The sequence below is a fragment of the Rhinoderma darwinii genome, chromosome 6, assembly GCF_050947455.1.
Source record: "Rhinoderma darwinii isolate aRhiDar2 chromosome 6, aRhiDar2.hap1, whole genome shotgun sequence".
NCBI lineage: Eukaryota > Metazoa > Chordata > Amphibia > Anura > Rhinodermatidae > Rhinoderma > Rhinoderma darwinii.
This window is the reverse complement of record NC_134692.1, coordinates 141,640,730-141,658,218: the sequence shown is the minus strand read 5'-3', so window position 1 is coordinate 141,658,218 and position 17,489 is coordinate 141,640,730. Positions and strand designations below refer to the sequence as shown.

The following is a 17,489-nucleotide window of genomic DNA, read 5'->3' as shown; positions in this document are numbered from 1 at the left end:
GGACGCCTTGTTATAATCCGCTGCGTCTCCTATATTCACCGTGGACGGATTCCTTGTGGTACACGATGGCCTACTTTGCGCCCCGGCCGCTGGCGAGTTTAGGTTGTGAGCTTGTGGTATCTTTTACTATCTGGAGGAGATCTTAGCGCATTTCTCAAGGCTAAAAAACCAAAGCGACTACTTCTTTACCTGACATAACCAAACTAGGAGCTCCTGCAGGTAGCAAAATATACAGAAATACTAACTCAACACCCCTCTAAGGCCTCCCACACACGAGCGTGTTTGGTCCGTGATATATGGTCCGTATGTCGGCCGCATTTCCCGGATCGAACACACTGCAGGGAGCCTGGCTCCTAGCATCATAGTTATGTACGACGCTAGGAGTCCCTGCCTCGCTGCGGGACAACTGTACCGTACTGTAATCATGTTTTCAGTACGGGCCTGTAGTTCCACGGAGAGGCAGGGACTCCTAGCGTCGTACATAACTATGATGCTAGGAGCCCGACTCCCTGCAGTGTCCAGGAAATGCGTCCGACATACGGACATTATATCACAGACCAAACACGCTCGTGTGAATCCGACTCATGGCTCATACTGTGCTGCTGATGCCAGCCTGTCATGTGTGATAGTGGCACGCCACGTGTTAAGCAGACCACGTCTGCTCTGTTTTAGTGCACCATAATCCATCCTACTCCGTGTGGACGGTGTAAAACTGGTCTAAAGGTGCCCATACAGATTAGATGACAGTCGCTAATTTTCAGCGGGATCGGACGACTTTTTTGCGTATGAGGGTGTCTCAACTCTCCCCCGACAGCCGATTTCGGTAGATTTTAACATTTCGATCCTTTGTTCTGGCAGGAGCTAAGACGCTGCCAGGGCAGTCTGGCAGCAGCTTATTCCTCTTTTCCTATGTAAAACACATGCATACCCGAAGAGCCGAGCGTGCATGTGTATGGGGGGGGGGGGGGGGACGGTGGTTCAACGAGCGTTTGGCCAACAGCTATCTATTTTATGGCCACCCTAAGGGCGGATTCACACGATCGTGAATTGCGTCCGTGCAGGCCGTGTGGTTTTCATGCGGCTCGCATGGACCAATATAAGTCTATGGGGCAGTACAGACAGTCCGTGATTTTTGCGCAGCGTTTGTCCGCTGCGTAAAAAGCGCGACATGTTCAATATCTCGGCGTATTTCGCGCATCACGCACCCATTGAAGTCACTGGGTGCGTGAAAACCACGCAGGTCGCACGGAAGCACTTCCGTGCGAACTGCCTGTTTCACACAACAGCTGTCAATAGGATGAATGTAAACAGAAAAGCACGCATCATATGATGCTGCCTCACGGAGCAGGTAAGTGGCTTTTCGCATGCAAAACGCCACGTTCGTCTGAATCAGGCCTCAGGGTATGTTCACACGTAGTATAAATATTGCAGACTGGAGTGAATGATTTGAACAAATCTCATCCACACGCTGAGTGAATTACGTGCGGATAAAACGCTCAGAAACTGATCTGCAGTGCGGTTCCGCCGCAAAAAATGCAAAACGCAACTCAGAATTAAAAAAAATAAATCTTATACCTACCCAGAATTCTGTGCTTCTTCGTCCGGGGCGGCTTCCTGGGGGTGATGTTTCATCCCATGTGACTGCTGCAGCGGTCACATGACGTCAGAGGGTAAATATGTGTTTGTTTGTTTTTCGCAGCAGACATTTCAGCCAAAAAACTGCACCACAATTTGGTGCGGTTTTCCGGACGGAATTCCCTGTGGTCGCCAGGGCGTATGCGCCCTGTGTGAACGTCACCTAAAGGCCCTAAATTGGCCGGAGCAACGAGCGCCGATCAACAAGACATCGATGATCGGCGCTCGTTTGCTCCTGTCACACGGATCTATGGATGGGGGATGAGCGGTTGTTACTCTGATCGCTCGTCCCCATACATTATTATCATGTCGGCAGCGCGTCTCCCTGTTTACACACCAAGATGAGCTTATTATTGTCCATAGCGTACAGCACGCCATACACAAGAGCGAGTATTTCTCCCGACTCCACCATAAACATACAGAGAAGGGAATAACGTGACTCCTGACAGCGCCTCACGGTTCCCAGAGCCAAACTGTTAGAGATCAGCTCCAGGAAGGGAAGAGACATGTTCCTGGTAGAGAGCAGAGATGTTGGATACCAGTTATGGGGGTACTCTGGCTGTCATTATTTACTACAAGCTGGCAACCATATTGTACTGTCCACACATGATATCCACCCCCTCCATGGTGTATGCTGCTGATATATATAATGCTATCTATCTATTCTCGTGCCGGAACGTTGTGTGTGCGGAACCTTTACTCTGGGACTACTGAGCAAATGGGGGAAGAAAATAAGCGCAGGACCATTTACAAACTCTGCTGTTTCCGGTGTCACGAGGGAGCCGGTGAGTGTCCCGTGTCCAGGAGTAGCGGGCGCGTTGTGGTTACAGACGGGTGTGCGGAGGTTTGTATCTCATTACCCGGTGTTATAGACCCGGCACGGCGGGTGCACTGTCGTCTTGCTTCCCTGCTGCAACTTTATCCTTGTTTACAGCTGCAGGCTGCGCCTTCCTTCTTATGACTTGTAGGCAGCCGCCCCCTGCGACTTCTAGTTCTCCTGCAGATGGTTTTAGAGACTAGGAGCTGCAGTTCTCTAATATCTGTGACTTGTAGTTCCTCCATATCTGGGACTCGTATCCCTCCCCCTAAATATCTGGGACTCGTATCCCTCCCTCCCCCTAAATATCTGGGACTCGTATCCCTCCCTCCCCCTAAATATCTGGGACTCGTATCCCTCCCTCCCCCTAAATATCTGGGACTCGTATCCCTCCCTCCCCCTAAATATCTGGGACTCGTATCCCTCCCTCCCCCTAAATATCTGGGACTCGTATCCCTCCCTCCCCCTAAATATCTGGGACTCGTATCCCCCCCCCCATATCTGGGACTTGTACCCCCCCCCCATATCTGGGACTTGTATCCCCCCCCATATCTGGGACTTGTATCCCTCCCCCCCATATCTGGGACTTGTATCCCTCCCCCCCATATCTGGGACTTGTATCCCTCCCCCCCATATCTGGGACTTGTATCCCCCCCCCATATCTGGGACTTGTATCCCCCCCCCATATCTGGGACTTGTATCCCTCCCCCCCATATCTGGGACTTGTATCCCTCCCCCCCATATCTGGGACTTGTATCCCCCCCCCCCCATATCTGGGACTTGTATCCCCCCCCCCCATATCTGTGACTTGTATCCCTCCCCCCCCCATATCTGTGACTTGTATCCCTCCCCCCCCCACATCTGGGACTTGTAGTTCACCGGCAGCCGGCTTGCGTCTCTATAGCTTGTATACAGTAGAATGTATTCTATGTGGGCCCCTCGTCACCATTGTACTAACACTTCACTCATAGTAATGGAAACAGTCAGCATTTCCCCAGTGATCCGGGTCTGGCCTTGTTATTCAGACTTCATCCCCCTCATCATTATTATATAAGGCATCGAGGGAGGGGGAGGGGGAGGGAGAGGGAGCCGACAACTTGACAACTTTATCTGATCGGTCAATGAACGCAAAATCTAAAGTTCTAGAACCAATAGAAACCTGATCCACGCGACATTCTGAGCGGTCTCCGCAGAGTCGGGATCTCGTGTGTTATCCCAAATCTGGTGTGACTGTGGTGTCCGCCCCACGAGGGGTAACGGGACCTCAGCTTTACTATGAGCAAAAATCCCTCATAAAATCCCCGCTAAATAGAAAGAGTCGTCGTCTGTCAAAACGTAGAATATTCTGTTTGCTCATTCCATAAATATTTGTTTCCCAGCTTTTCCAGGATCCTGAACAGCAAATAATGATAAGATAGTGAAGAACGTATTGCTTCATCTCTGGGGTCATTTTACTGGTCGGGGCATTAGGGAATCCGGATGATAAAGGGGGCGCTGTAATGGGGGCTATATAGGCTGTCACCCAGCTTACCCAGAGACCGATAAAACAAAGACATGTCTGATAGAATTTTTTTAAGCACTTCATAGAAGAGAACAAATGATGGGGGTTGTATTCACACAGAAGCAGCGCCACACCTGTCCGTAGGTTGTGTCTGGTGTTGCGGCTCAGCGTCATTGGCGTGAATGGAACTGAGCTGCAATACCAGCCATAACCTGTGGACTGGTGTGGCGCTGTCCCCATCACCCCCTTTGATGAAACATTCCATAGTTGTTTGGACTAATCCCACAATCCTCTGCTCTTTCTTTGTATTTTGTAGGTTCTGTTTTTCCGGAGGGTTCACATAATATTCACCCTGGACCCGGCTGATGCAGGAATATCATTGGATGGTTTGTAGGGGAGGCCAGTGCTTGGTGTAACTTCCCTTGTGTTCCTGGAGCAGCATGGACTTTCTCAGCGTCGGTCTGTAGAACCGCTCTTGTGGAGACCCTAAGTGGCGTTTGGAAGGGGGCCAGTGGCCGGGGACCCGTCATGGAGAAGATGGCGAGAGTCACCACGGCCCTGGGCGGTAACACCCTGACAGGACGCACCATGTTCTGTCACCTCGATGCCCCTGCCAACGCCATCAGTGTCTGCCGCGACGCCACTCAAGTAGTGGTGGCCGGACGCAACATCTTCAAGATCTACTCCTTGGAGGACGATCACTTTGCAGAAAAGTTAAACCTGAGAGTGGGTCGAAAGCCGTCCCTCAATTTCAGCTGTGCCGATGTGGTTTGGCATCAAACGGATGAAAACCTACTGGCCACGGCGGCCACGAATGGCGTGGTGGTGACGTGGAACCTGGGCAAACCGTCCAGAAACAAGCAGGACCAGCTCTTCACCGAGCACAAGAGGACGGTGAATAAAGTCTGCTTCCACCCCACCGAGGTCTACATGCTGCTGAGCGGCTCCCAGGACGGATTCATGAAGTGCTTCGACCTCCGCAAAAAGGACTCGGTCAGCACCTTCTCAGGTGATCAGGGTCATGACCTCCCGTTACAGGACAGACCTACAGATACCCAGAAGGCACTTTGCACTTCCTTATCTTTATGTCTCTGTAAATAAAGTTGAAAGGGGTAACTAAACTCCTAAAAAAAAGTTTGACAAGTCATAGTGAGAATTCAGACGTTTTCATCAGTGCTGCATGGACTTAAAGGGACTGTGACCAGATTATAAGTGTCCTGTCTCCTACATAATGTGATCGGCGCTGTAATGTAGAGAACAGCAGTGGTTTTTATTTTGAAAAACGATCATTTTTGAGCAAGTTATGAGCTAGTTTAGATTTATGCTAATTAGTTTCTTAATAGACAACTGGGCGTTGTACAGAGGAGTGTATGACGCTGACCAATCAGTGACCAATCAGCGTCATACACTTCTCATGGTTCCAGTGTGATTGTGCAGTGAAAGAAGTTGGGCTGGAACAATGAGAAGTGTATGACGCTGATTGGTCACTGATTGGTCAGCGTCATACACTTCTCCCCACAACGCCCAGTTGTCTATTAAGAAACGAATTAGCATAAATCTAAACTAGCTCATAACTTGCTCAAAAATGATCGTTTTTTAAAATAAAAACCCCTGTTATCTACATTATGTAGGAGATCGGACACTTATAATCTGGTGACAGAGCCTCTTTAAAGGGAACCTTTCACCTCCCCATACATGTGCAGCATATAATGGGGAGGGCTGCACAAACCCTGGGGCACTTTAAATTTTTTCTACCCTCCTCCATTATTTAGATATCGGTGCCGTTATATTTGGCGCCCGATATTTAAATAACCCCCTGAACTGTCAATGGGGCGTGTACTGGCAAGGGGACGTGTAACATGGCTGTGACCCTGTCCAATCAGCTACGGAGAGCTGGAGAGCAGAGAGCGCGTGCACACAGGCAGCCCGGAGCTGTGCACGCACGCTCTCACTCTTCAGATCTCGGCAGACAAGCTGAACAAGACTGATCTCTCGCGAGAGATCACACAGTCTTGTCCTTGTCTTCCGCGTGCGCGCCCGCCCACACAGCTCTGATGCCGCTGCCGAAGATACTCGCCGCCATGGAACAGAAGAACCATTCTCATTTTTCTTCTCTTCTGTTCATTGGTGGCGGCGGAGCTGCGCTCTCCTCTCTCCAGCTCTTGCTGTGACACTGTCTGTAGCTGATTGGACAGGGTCACAGCCATGTTACACGCCCCCTTGCCAGTACACGCCCCATTGACAGTTCAAGGGGTTATTTAAATATCTGGCGCCAAATATAACGGCACCGATATCTAAATAAAGGAGGAAGATCGGAAAAACATTTATAATGAGACAAGGTTTGTACTGCCCTCCCCGTTACATCCTGCACATGTATGGGCAGCTGACCGGTTCTCTTTATAGGCTATGTACACCTTTTGAAATCTTTTTTTTTATTTTTTTTTAAATAAAAAATATTTATCAGAGTGTTTGGTGCAACTTCCTAAATACTTTTTATTAAAAATGATTTTTACTTTTTGAGATACAGCTGCTTTGTATCCTCTATATAGAGCAGCTGTATCTAGCGCTGAGACCTGAATCAGTCAGATCAGCAGGATTGACTGGTTTAGTGTCAGCGGATCCTGCGTGTCTGACAGTTCATAACTTAGATGTGATCGATAACACTGAACCTGTCAGTCCCGCTGACCTAACGGATTCGGGTCTCAGTGCTAGATACAGCTGCTCCATATACAGGATACAAAGCAGCTCTATCTCAAAAGGTAAAAATAATTTTTAATAAAAAGTATTTAGAAAGTTGCACCAATCACACTGATAAATATTTTTTATTAAAAAAAATATAAAGATTTCAAAGTTGTACATCCTTTAATAGAGAGTCTGAGTCCGTACACCGCTTGCTGGTCCTCCCAATAAAAGGCGATCAGAAACAAAGCGGCACAGCGATCACCCCAGCGCTTCTCCCGCCTCGTTTTAACGATTAGGTGGGGGTCTCCGTGCTCCAACCACCACAGATCAAAACTTCTGATGTGACTGTGACATGTCAAAAGTTTTTTAAAAGTTTAGTTACCCTTTAAATGCTTTGTCTCATCAGAGGCCTGATCGGAGCCGCCACGGCTATCCGCTGGTCAGCCAGCCAGGCATTGTAGAATTACACACGTGGTATTACATGGCGGCCGTTTAGATAATTTCCTGTCCGTATACACGTAATATATGTTACGCCAGTGGCTCTCCAGTCTGGCTCATAGAGGGGGGTCCCGAGTAGTTGACCTTATGATGTTCATGAGACAACCCGTTTAAGTCAAACCGGTTTCGGTGCCAATGATTATAGACGACCCCCGGAGTCCGTACATGTTCTGACTGTTTTCCTCCTGTTCCCAGGTCAGTCGGAGAGTGTGAGAGACGTCCAGTTCAGCATCCAAAACTACTTTACCTTTGCCGCCACGTTTGAGAATGGAAACGTCCAGCTCTGGGATATCCGAAGGCCGGACCGATACGAACGCATGTTTACTGCTCATAACGGCCCGGTCTTCTGCTGTGACTGGCACCCGGAGGATAGGCAAGTACTCCGACGGCACATTGCGGTACATAAAGGCTCTAGTTCTCTACTTGAGTCTATCCAGAATGTGTGCGGTCCTCCTGAGCAAGAGCAGCTTTCTGTGTCCGTTCTCGCTAATAGAGGGGGGGGGGGGGGGGTAATAGTGTTGTGGACCTCCCATCTGTTACCTAATCGTTTAGTATTGTCTCTAGCCTTTGTTTTGGGGTCTTTTCTGTCCCTCTTGCATTCTTAAATGATACATTTTCTCGCTTTTTCTGGTGTGATGCCACTGCTGAGATAATCAGATGTCTCCCCACTGCTGCTCCCCCTCCCCTCTCACAGCGTGCAGTCTCAGAGAGAGAGAAACTGCAGCTGCATCTCCCTCCCACCCCATCTTCTATGTATTATGTTCCTCTTGCATTCTTAGATTGTACATTTTCTCGCCTTTTCTGGTGTGATGCCACTGCTGAGGTAAACAGATGTCTCTCCACTGCTGCTCCCCCTCCCCTCTCACAGCGTGCAGTCTCAGGGAGAGAGAAACTGCAACTGCATCTCCCTCCCACCCCATCTTCTATGTATTATGTTACTCTAGACAGATTTGTGGAGGTTTTTGAACATTTTCAGAGCCTGCGGACAGGGCGAGGCTGAACTACAGGCTGCTGGAAAGTGAGCAAAATGCAACTTCTGCCTAATGCACTGCAGGTAGTCACAGAGATGGAAGGTTCAGCATTTCCCATCCCTCTTGTTGGCACGTTTTTGGGGTGTCCATTCTACGTGGTTCTTTGATTGTCGGTCACTGTCACCTCTAACTCTTTGATCCCTTCCCAGCAGGGGATGGCTGGCCACTGGCGGTCGTGATAAGATGGTGAAAGTGTGGGACATGAACACCAACCGGGCCAAGGAAATCTACTGTGTACAGACCATAGCCTCCGTTGCCCGGGTCAAGTGGCGCCCTGAGCGGAAGTACCACATAGGGACGTGTTCCATGATGGTGGACCATAACATTTACGTGTGGGACGTACGACGGCCTTTCATACCTTTTGCTACTTTTGAAGAACACAAGGACGTGACGACGGGCATTGTTTGGCGTCACTTACACGACCCGTACTTCTTGCTCTCAGGATCTAAGGACAGCACTTTGTATCAACACATCTTCAGAGATGCCCGAAGGCCGATAGACCGCGCCAATCCCGAAGGTCTTTGCTATGGACTCTTTGGTGACCTGGCCTTTGCGGCCAAGGAAAGCCTGATCTCCTCCTCCTCATCCTCCCATGACTCCAATAGGAAACCCTATGACAGACGGCACCCCATCTTCTTCTTGAGGAAGCAAGACCCCATGGAGCAGTTTGAGAATATTTCCAGTGGTCTGATGGTATTTGAGGCGGGCGGCGGGGACATGGGCTGGTTCGTGGCCACGGCGGAGAGTTACGCTCTGGCTGGGAAACCTCTGGCAGAACTTTGCGACCATAATGCCAAAGTGGCTCGAGAACTGAACAGATGGCAGGTGAGCAATGGTGGACGGCGGAGTGGGGTGCACGGACTTCACTATGTCATAGGCACTAAAGGGGTCCTCCTCCTACTAACAAAAACAGATTTATCATCCAAATCTAAAAACTTTCAATTTCTACAATGTCTTAAAGGAGCACACCCCAAAAATGTGGGCGGCATTTCAAATGGTCGCTAACCCCATAAAACCTTTTTTAGGGCCCCTCCTCGGGCCTGTATGGGTTAGAGGCCGTCCCCTGAAGTTTTTTTTAGGGCTTGAGATCATTGGAAACACCACCCAAACAGGTTGGATTTCAGGCTGATACATTGTACCTACACTGAAACAGTGTAACAAACTATCAGCCGTCAGAAGTATTAGGTCACAATTAATTTTCAGCCTATCAATGTAAACAGGAATGTTTCTATTCACTGACCGCAAGCAAAGCTATTGAAAATGGCAAGGAATTTAAACAGAAAGTTGCAGAATTTGTCATACAATGTATATTTAACCCCTTTAACTTATATTGCACGGCTTGTCGCGATACCTCTGCCTGGCTCGTCGCGATACCTCTGCCCGGCTCGTCGCGATACCTCTGCCCGGCTCGTCGCGATACCTCTGCCCGGCTCGTCGCGATACCTCTGCCCGGCTCGTCGCGATACCTCTGCCCGGCTCGTCGCGATACCTCTGCCCGGCTCGTCGCGATACCTCTGCCCGGCTCGTCGCGATACCTCTGCCCGGCTCGTCGCGATACCTCTGCCCGGCTCGTCGCGATACCTCTGCCCGGCTCGTCGCGATACCTCTGCCCGGCTCGTCGCGATACCTCTGCCCGGCTCGTCGCGATACCTCTGCCCGGCTCGTCGCGATACCTCTGCCCGGCTCGTCGCGATACCTCTGCCCGGCTCGTCGCGATACCTCTGCCCGGCTCGTCGCGATACCTCTGCCCGGCTCGTCGCGATACCTCTGCCCGGCTCGTCGCGATACCTCTGCCCGGCTCGTCGCGATACCTCTGCCCGGCTCGTCGCGATACCTCTGCCCGGCTCGTCGCGATACCTCTGCCCTGTCCCCTGTTACCAGTGTATCCGGTATCATGGTATATTTCTTCCAGGTTGCTCAAACATGGACAATGCTGAGAATCATCTACTGCAGCCCGGGCACCGTGCCACCGACAAATCTCAACCACAGCTTGGGCAAAAGTGGTAATTCAGTGCCCCATCTGAACAGGTAGGATCTTCGCACCTCTCGTGGCCTGTCTGTATCATAAGACCCGTCCCCATAACTATAACCTTCTCTGTTCAGCTATAACCTGAAGGACATGGCACCGGGGATGGGCAGCGAGGCTCGGCTGGAGCACAGTAAGGGTGACAGCCGGGCAGACAGCATCCTCATGGACTCTTCAGCCATTAATAATGATGGTAAGGACAGAGACGCGGCTCACGTGAATGATCCTCCGCTCTCCACCGTGTTTCCTCAGCTTTCTAACATTTCCATTCGCTATACAGAGAATGAGGAGACGGAGGGCAGTGACGTTCCTGCGGACTATCTCCTGGGGGACGTGGAGGGGGATGAGGATGAGCTGTATTTGGTGGATCACGACCATCCACACCGTGAGTCCTACTATCTCTATATGTAACTTACTCTGAGCCTCGTACAATCCCCGACCATAAATGTGCAGTAAGAATCGTCTGTTTTGCGTTGGTGTTTAAATGGTATTTTAGCTTTTTATAGTTAATATATAGAATGAGTCGACATAAATATACGCGTCTTACACTGATTTACAGCCTGTTATACCCCAGAGCGGCATTCACAATTCTGCTGGAAACAGAAAGCAAACTTGTGTATTGACAGACAATTAACGACTTAAGCTGATCTCCTATAATGCAGGGGGGGCAGTTTGTTTTTTCTACTGTGAAGACACGGAAGGGGATGCTTGCTGATTGTGAACGCAGCTCTGGAGTATAATACAGGATGTAACTCAGGATCAGTGCAGGATAAGTAATGTATGTACACAGTGACTCCACCAGCAGAGTAGTGAGTGCAGCTCTGAAGTATAATACAGGATGTAACTCAGGATCAGTACAGGATAAGTAATGTAATGTATATAAACACTGACTCCACCAGCAGAATAGTGAGTGCAGCTCTGGAGTATAATACAGGATGTAACTCAGGATCAGTACAGGATAAGTAATGTATGTACACAGTGACTCCACCAGCAGAATAGGGAGTGCAGCTCTGGAGTATAATACAGGATGTAACTCAGGATCAGTACAGGATAAGTAATGTAATGTATGTACACAGTGACTCCACCAGCAGAATAGTGAGTGCAGCGCTGGAGTATAATACAGGATGTAACTCAGGATCAGTACAGGATAAGTAATGTAATGTATGTACACAGTGACTCCACCAGCAGAATAGTGAGTGCAGCTCTGGAGTATAATACAGGATGTAACTCAGGATCAGTACAGGATAAGTAATGTAATGTATGTATACAGTGACCCCACCAGCAGAATAGTGAGTGCAGCTCTGGAGTATAATACAGGATATAACTCGGGATCAGTACAGGATAAGTAATGTAATGTATGTACACAGTGACTCCACCAGCAGAATAGTGAGTGCAGCTCTGGAGTATAATACAGGATATAACTCAGGATCAGTACAGGATAAGTAATGTAATGTATATACACAGTGACTCCACCAGCAGAATAGTGAGTGCAGCTCTGGAGTATAATACAGGATATAACTCGGGATCAGTACAGGATAAGTAATGTAATGTATGTACACAGTGACTCCACCAGCAGAATAGTGAGTGCAGCTCTGGAGTATAATACAGGATATAACTCAGGATCAGTACAGGATAAGTAATGTAATGTATGTACACAGTGACTCCACCAGCAGAATAGTGAGTGCAGCTCTGGAGTATAATACAGGATATAACTCGGGATCAGTACAGGATAAGTAATGTAATGTATGTACACAGTGACTCCACCAGCAGAATAGTGAGTGCAGCTCTGGAGTATAATACAGGATATAACTCAGGATCAGTACAGGATAAGTAATGTAATGTATGTACACAGTGACTCCACCAGCAGAATAGTGAGTGCAGCTCTGGAGTATAATACAGGATGTAACTCAGGATCAGTACAGGATAAGTAATGTAATGTATGTACACAGTGACTCCACCAGCAGAATAGTGAGTGCAGCTCTGGAGTATAATACAGGATGTAACTCAGGATCAGTGCAGGATAAGTAATGTAATGTATGTACACAGTGACTCCACCAGCAGAATAGTGAGTGCAGCTCTGGAGTATAATACAGGATATAACTCAGGATCAGTACAGGATAAGTAATGTATGTACACAGTGACTCCACCAGCAGAATAGTGAGTGCAGCTCTGGAGTATAATACAGGATGTAACTCAGGATCAGTACAGGATAAGTAATGTAATGTATGTACACAGTGACCCCACCAGCAGAATAGTGAGTGCAGCTCTGGAGTATAATACAGGATATAACTCGGGATCAGTACAGGATAAGTAATGTAATGTATGTACACAGTGACTCCACCAGCAGAATAGTGAGTGTAGCTCTGGAGTATAATACAGGATATAACTCAGGATCAGTACAGGATAAGTAATGTAATGTATGTACACAGTGACTCCACCAGCAGAATAGTGAGTGCAGCTCTGGAGTATAATACAGGATATAACTCAGGATCAGTACAGGATAAGTAATGTAATGTATGTACACAGTGACTCCACCAGCAGAATAGTGAGTGCAGCTCTGGAGTATAATACAGGATATAACTCAGGATCAGTACAGGATAAGTAATGTCATGTATGTACACAGTGACTCCACCAGCAGAATAGTGAGTGCAGCTCTGGAGTATAATACAGGATATAACTCAGGATCAGTACAGGATAAGTAATGTCATGTATGTACACAGTGACTCCACCAGCAGAATAGTGAGTGCAGCTCTGGAGTATAATACAGGATGTAACTCAGGATCAGTACAGGATAAGTAATGTAATGTATGGACCCCCTTTTCTTACAGCTGAGGAGCAGGAGTACATCCTCCCCCAGGAAGGTTTTCCTCTGCGTCACGAGATTACTGACAACCCCTCCGCTCTGGACCACCTGCAGGATAAGGCGGATTCTCCACACGTCAGTGGCAATGAAGCTGAGACCGTGTCCCTGACCCCAGTGGAGTCTTTCTCCCTTATCTCCATCTCCCATGCCTTGTATGAGAACAGACTGCCCTCTGACTTCTTCAACCCTACGGTGCGGGACATGCTGTGTTACTATGCGGAGCAGGGGGATGTGCAGATGGCGGCCTCTGTCCTCATCGTGTTGGGAGATCGAATCCGTAAGGAGATAGATGAGCAGATGCAGGTAAAGATCCTTAAAGGGGCTCTCCCAATTGTCACCAACTCATGTCCTGTTTGACAGGACCCTTGATTATCAAAGTGGACACGCTGCTGGGGGACCAATAAAAGGAGCGCTGATTGTAGGGGACCAGGGGCTTACACATGGGCCCCATAGTAAAACAAAGCATGGTCCCCTTTCCCATTCTGTGTTTAGGTGTAAAATTCTGTGCGGACTAATTTCATAATATATCTGTATAGAGGAGCTCTGTTCTTCTGATATAATTCTGCCTTCCGGTAGCCACCACTAGGGGGAGCTAACTGCATGTGGATTTATACAGCTAGAAACGTTATAATTCTGTATGCAGTGAGCTCCCCCTAGTGGTAGCTACAGGGAACCACTGTGTCGGCAAGCAGAGAAAGCTGTTCAGTGCTGCACGTGCCCCGTAGTAGTCACAAGTCCCTCCTCTATGGTGGTACTCCACCTCTTCTCTCACCTCCAGATGTTCCTTTAGGGCATATAGAAAGGAGTTTTCCACAGAGTGCAGCCGCTTTATATTCAGGACCTGATTTTCTGTCATATAACATAAGTGTAAGGTTTGTGCCGCTTATCTCCTCTGCAGGAGCACTGGTTCACTTCTTACATCGACCTTCTCCAACGCTTCAAGCTGTGGAACGTCTCCAACCAAGTGATCAAGCTGAGCACGTGCAGCGCCATCAACTGCATGAACCAGGCGTCCACCACCCTGCACATCAACTGCAGCAACTGCAAGAGACCCATGAGCAACAAGGGCTGGATCTGCGATCGGTGAGGAACTGGGGATGTAATAAGGAGGCGCGCAGCCAGGTGGCGCTATACACTAAAAGTCACAACAAAAATGGCTGTAAGCGCTCTTGCTCGGGTTCCACTGCTGTTGGATGACCTTGGTTATAATTACTGAGGTCTGATGTCATCGTTTATATTATAATCTCCGAGAGGCAGATTTTTTTAACCATTTAGCGATCTTTCTTAACCCTTTAATGATCGCCTCTGTACAGCGCCTTAGATTTGCAGCGACATAAAGAATCCTGTAACTACAGGCCAATGAGTCGGGGATTGCGGAGGGAAGGCAGAAGTGATCTAGAGGAGTGTATAGTACGAGACGTTGTGGTAACCCGTTCCTGGTTTTCCTTTTTAGATGCCGGCAGTGTGCCAGTATGTGTGCTGTGTGCCACCATGTGGTGAAAGGCCTCTTTGTCTGGTGCCAGGGCTGTGGGCACGGCGGTCATCTTCAACACATTATGAACTGGATGCAGACGAACTCCCACTGTCCAGCTGGCTGCGGCCACCCCTGTGAATACAGCTGAACATGGGATCTGCATATGGAAGCTCGATAGCGCCCTCCAGTGCATATTGGCGGTATTACAACAGACATTTTCTCATCCTCTGTTTATAAGACTCTCGTATTGGTACGTCCTCTCCCCCCCCCCGTCTGATCTAAATATTGGTTTTCCCCTGTAAATACTGGTTTGTATTTAAAGACACAGCTGCTACCAATGTGCTGCCTGCCCTCATCATGACATGAAGGTGTTACCCGCAGGCGCTCCGCGTAATGCCATTTCTTCTAAGGCCGTCGGTCATCTGAGGTCCTGAACAAGCCTGTTGCTGCTCCTTGACTGTTCAATCCCCGAGGTGGGGGGTTGGTGATTGATCGAAGCTCCAGCCAAGAGTTTTCAGCCAGAGTTCTCCTTTAAATTGAGTTTGCACCTAGTTTTTTTTTTTTTCTAATACTTCATCCGTTTTTTGTTCATTATTTTGTCACCTGTAGCCGCACACAGGAACTTCCTGCGCTATGTGACGCCCCGTCCTGTGTACGCAGGACCTGCCCGGAGGGTTGTACTGGTGGGTCGTTCCTGCGCTATGTGACGCCCCGTCCTGTGTACGCAGGACCTGCCCGGAGGATTGTACTGGTGGGTCGTTCCTGCGCTATGTGACGCCCCGTCCTGTGTACGCAGGACCCGGCCGGAGGATTGTACTGCTGGGTCGTTCCTGCGCTATGTGACGCCCCGTCCTGTGTACGCAGGACCCGGCCGGAGGGTTGTACTGGTGGGTCGTTCCTGCGCTATGTGACGCCCCGTCCTCTGTACGCAGGACCTGGCCGGAGGATTGTACTGGTGGGTCGTTCCTGCGCTATGTGACGCCCCGTCCTCTGTACGCAGGACCTGGCCGGAGGATTGTACTGGTGGGTCGTTCATGCGCTATGTGACGCCCCGTCCTCTGTACGCAGGACCTGGCCGGAGGATTGTACTGGTGGGTCGTTCCTGTGCTATGTGACGCCCCGTCCTCTGTACGCAGGACCTGGCCGGAGGATTGTACTGGTGGGTCGTTCCTGTGCTATGTGACGCCCCGTCCTCTGTACGCAGGACCTGGCCGGAGGATTGTACTGGTGGGTCGTTCCTGCGCTATGTGACGCCCCGTCCTCTGTACGCAGGACCCGGCCGGAGGGTTGTACTGGTGGGTCGTTCCTGTGCTATGTGACGCCCCGTCCTGTGTACGCAGGACCTGGCCGGAGGATTGTACTGGTGGGTTGTTCCTGCAGAGAATAGGACCCGGCAGCGGTGTAAGAGGAGGTTACTTTTCTTTTATCAGATTTTTAGTTGTCGGTGCACAGAATAGTTTATGCACAAATCTCGGGTTGAGGTCCCTTTAATAATAAGTCGTCCTCCAGACCAGGCAGAACAGAACGTCTCACAGATGATATAATCCACGGAATATTTCTCTGTCTCTCCCTTTCCCCAATTCTCTCTATTACATCACCCTCCGATCTTCACCTCCTTCCCAATTGTGCGCTCTCCCTCCTTCTACCCTTCACGTTCTCTCTTTGCTACTCTCTTTTCTCTATCGTCTCTCTCCCTCTGTCTCTTTATCTGTCCTTCTCTTTTACTCTCTGTCTCTTTCTCCTACTCTGTCTCATTTGTCTCTGGTCTTTTCTCCTCTGCTGACACATTTGACTTGATGAATGTGATTTGCCGTTGTTGCTTTTCTGTCCTGCAGGTATCTGCCGCCTCTTAAAGGGAACCTGTCACTATATCTTACAGCGCTATATCCCATGTCCTTATACTGCTGGGGTATATTATCCTATACGTGCCCCTCTCATTACTGTCCGTTTCAGCATTTTGTCTTAGAAGTTATAATACATTGTGCGCTGAATGTAAATCACCAGGGAAGAGTCCAGCAGGTCCTGCACATGCTCAGATGAGGCCGCGGCGGTACACCTGGACTCCTCTCCGGACTCTTCACTAGTCATTTACTTTATATTATATACATTATATTAACATTTATGTTATAACTTCTTTTTAGATAAAATGAGAGGGCGATGTACAGGACGCCGGACCCCGGTGGTATTTTGGTAGTTTTGTCCCCTCAAATCTAGTGACCGGTTCCGGTTAAAGAGGAATCGGAGTTTCAGGAAATAAAGGTTATTCATTATAGGATGAAACATTAAACCATTTTCCAAAACAGATAAGGAGGAATTTATCGTCCATTTTCTGGCGTTAAAAAGTCGCCAATTATGGCACAAGCATCATATGCAACGTTTTGCCATTCTGGCGTAAATGATGGAGTAAATCTACACCAGCTCGTCGTCACTGGCACAGATTTCTCATTGTGAGGCACGGACGGCACAAGATGCGACAATATTATTAAGAGACGTGTAAACAATTAAGGTTCCTATTCATTGACAGCAAGCAGAGATCTGGAAATCCGTGAGGAATTGATACAGAAAGCATACGGCAAAATTGTTTACCTTATCGTTATACACAGGTTAATGTTAGAGGTCCCTGCGAGCCCCCCGTCTACTAGTTAACCCTATGTAGCCATGTATTATCCATGCAGCTTCTCCACCAGGACTCGCGTTTTTACTTTTCACCAGTTACCTCGCGGTGCCACGGCTCTTCTCCGCTGGGCCACGCCGCCATCATACAAGACAGAGATGTATTTATTAAAGCATTTTCTAACACTTCCCTCTGGTATCATGTCTGATCTGTCTCCTACCTGTGGAATGGGAAATATAGCGGTACTTTGTGTTATCACCTCAGGGGGGCGCTGCTGAGCAATGCACGGTTGTAGTATGAAGGGGAAAATGTGACGTCACTGCATTATGCGAGGCCCTAAATTCCCAG

The 17,489-nt window shown here is 48.9% G+C and overlaps 1 protein-coding gene across 3 annotated transcripts; it reads left to right on the top strand.

Moving 5' to 3' along the window:
• The first annotated feature begins 2,379 nt into the window (after positions 1-2,379).
• Positions 2,380-17,329, top strand: WDR24 (WD repeat domain 24). 3 transcript variants are annotated; one of them, XM_075830725.1, is made up of 10 exons: positions 2,380-2,420; positions 4,270-4,962; positions 7,329-7,506; positions 8,314-8,989; positions 10,077-10,192; positions 10,268-10,383; positions 10,471-10,575; positions 13,019-13,356; positions 13,952-14,136; positions 14,507-17,329. In XM_075830725.1, the coding sequence occupies exons 2-10, from the start codon at positions 4,482-4,484 to the stop codon at positions 14,673-14,675; spliced, it is 2,364 nt and encodes a 787-aa protein (XP_075686840.1). In that variant the 5' UTR covers positions 2,380-2,420; positions 4,270-4,481; the 3' UTR covers positions 14,676-17,329. The 3 variants fall into 3 exon arrangements, with proteins under 3 accessions (XP_075686840.1, XP_075686841.1, XP_075686839.1); XM_075830726.1 differs by having other exon boundaries at positions 2,386-2,479; positions 8,317-8,989; XM_075830724.1 differs by having other exon boundaries at positions 2,386-2,479.
• The last annotated feature ends 160 nt before the right edge of the window (positions 17,330-17,489 follow it).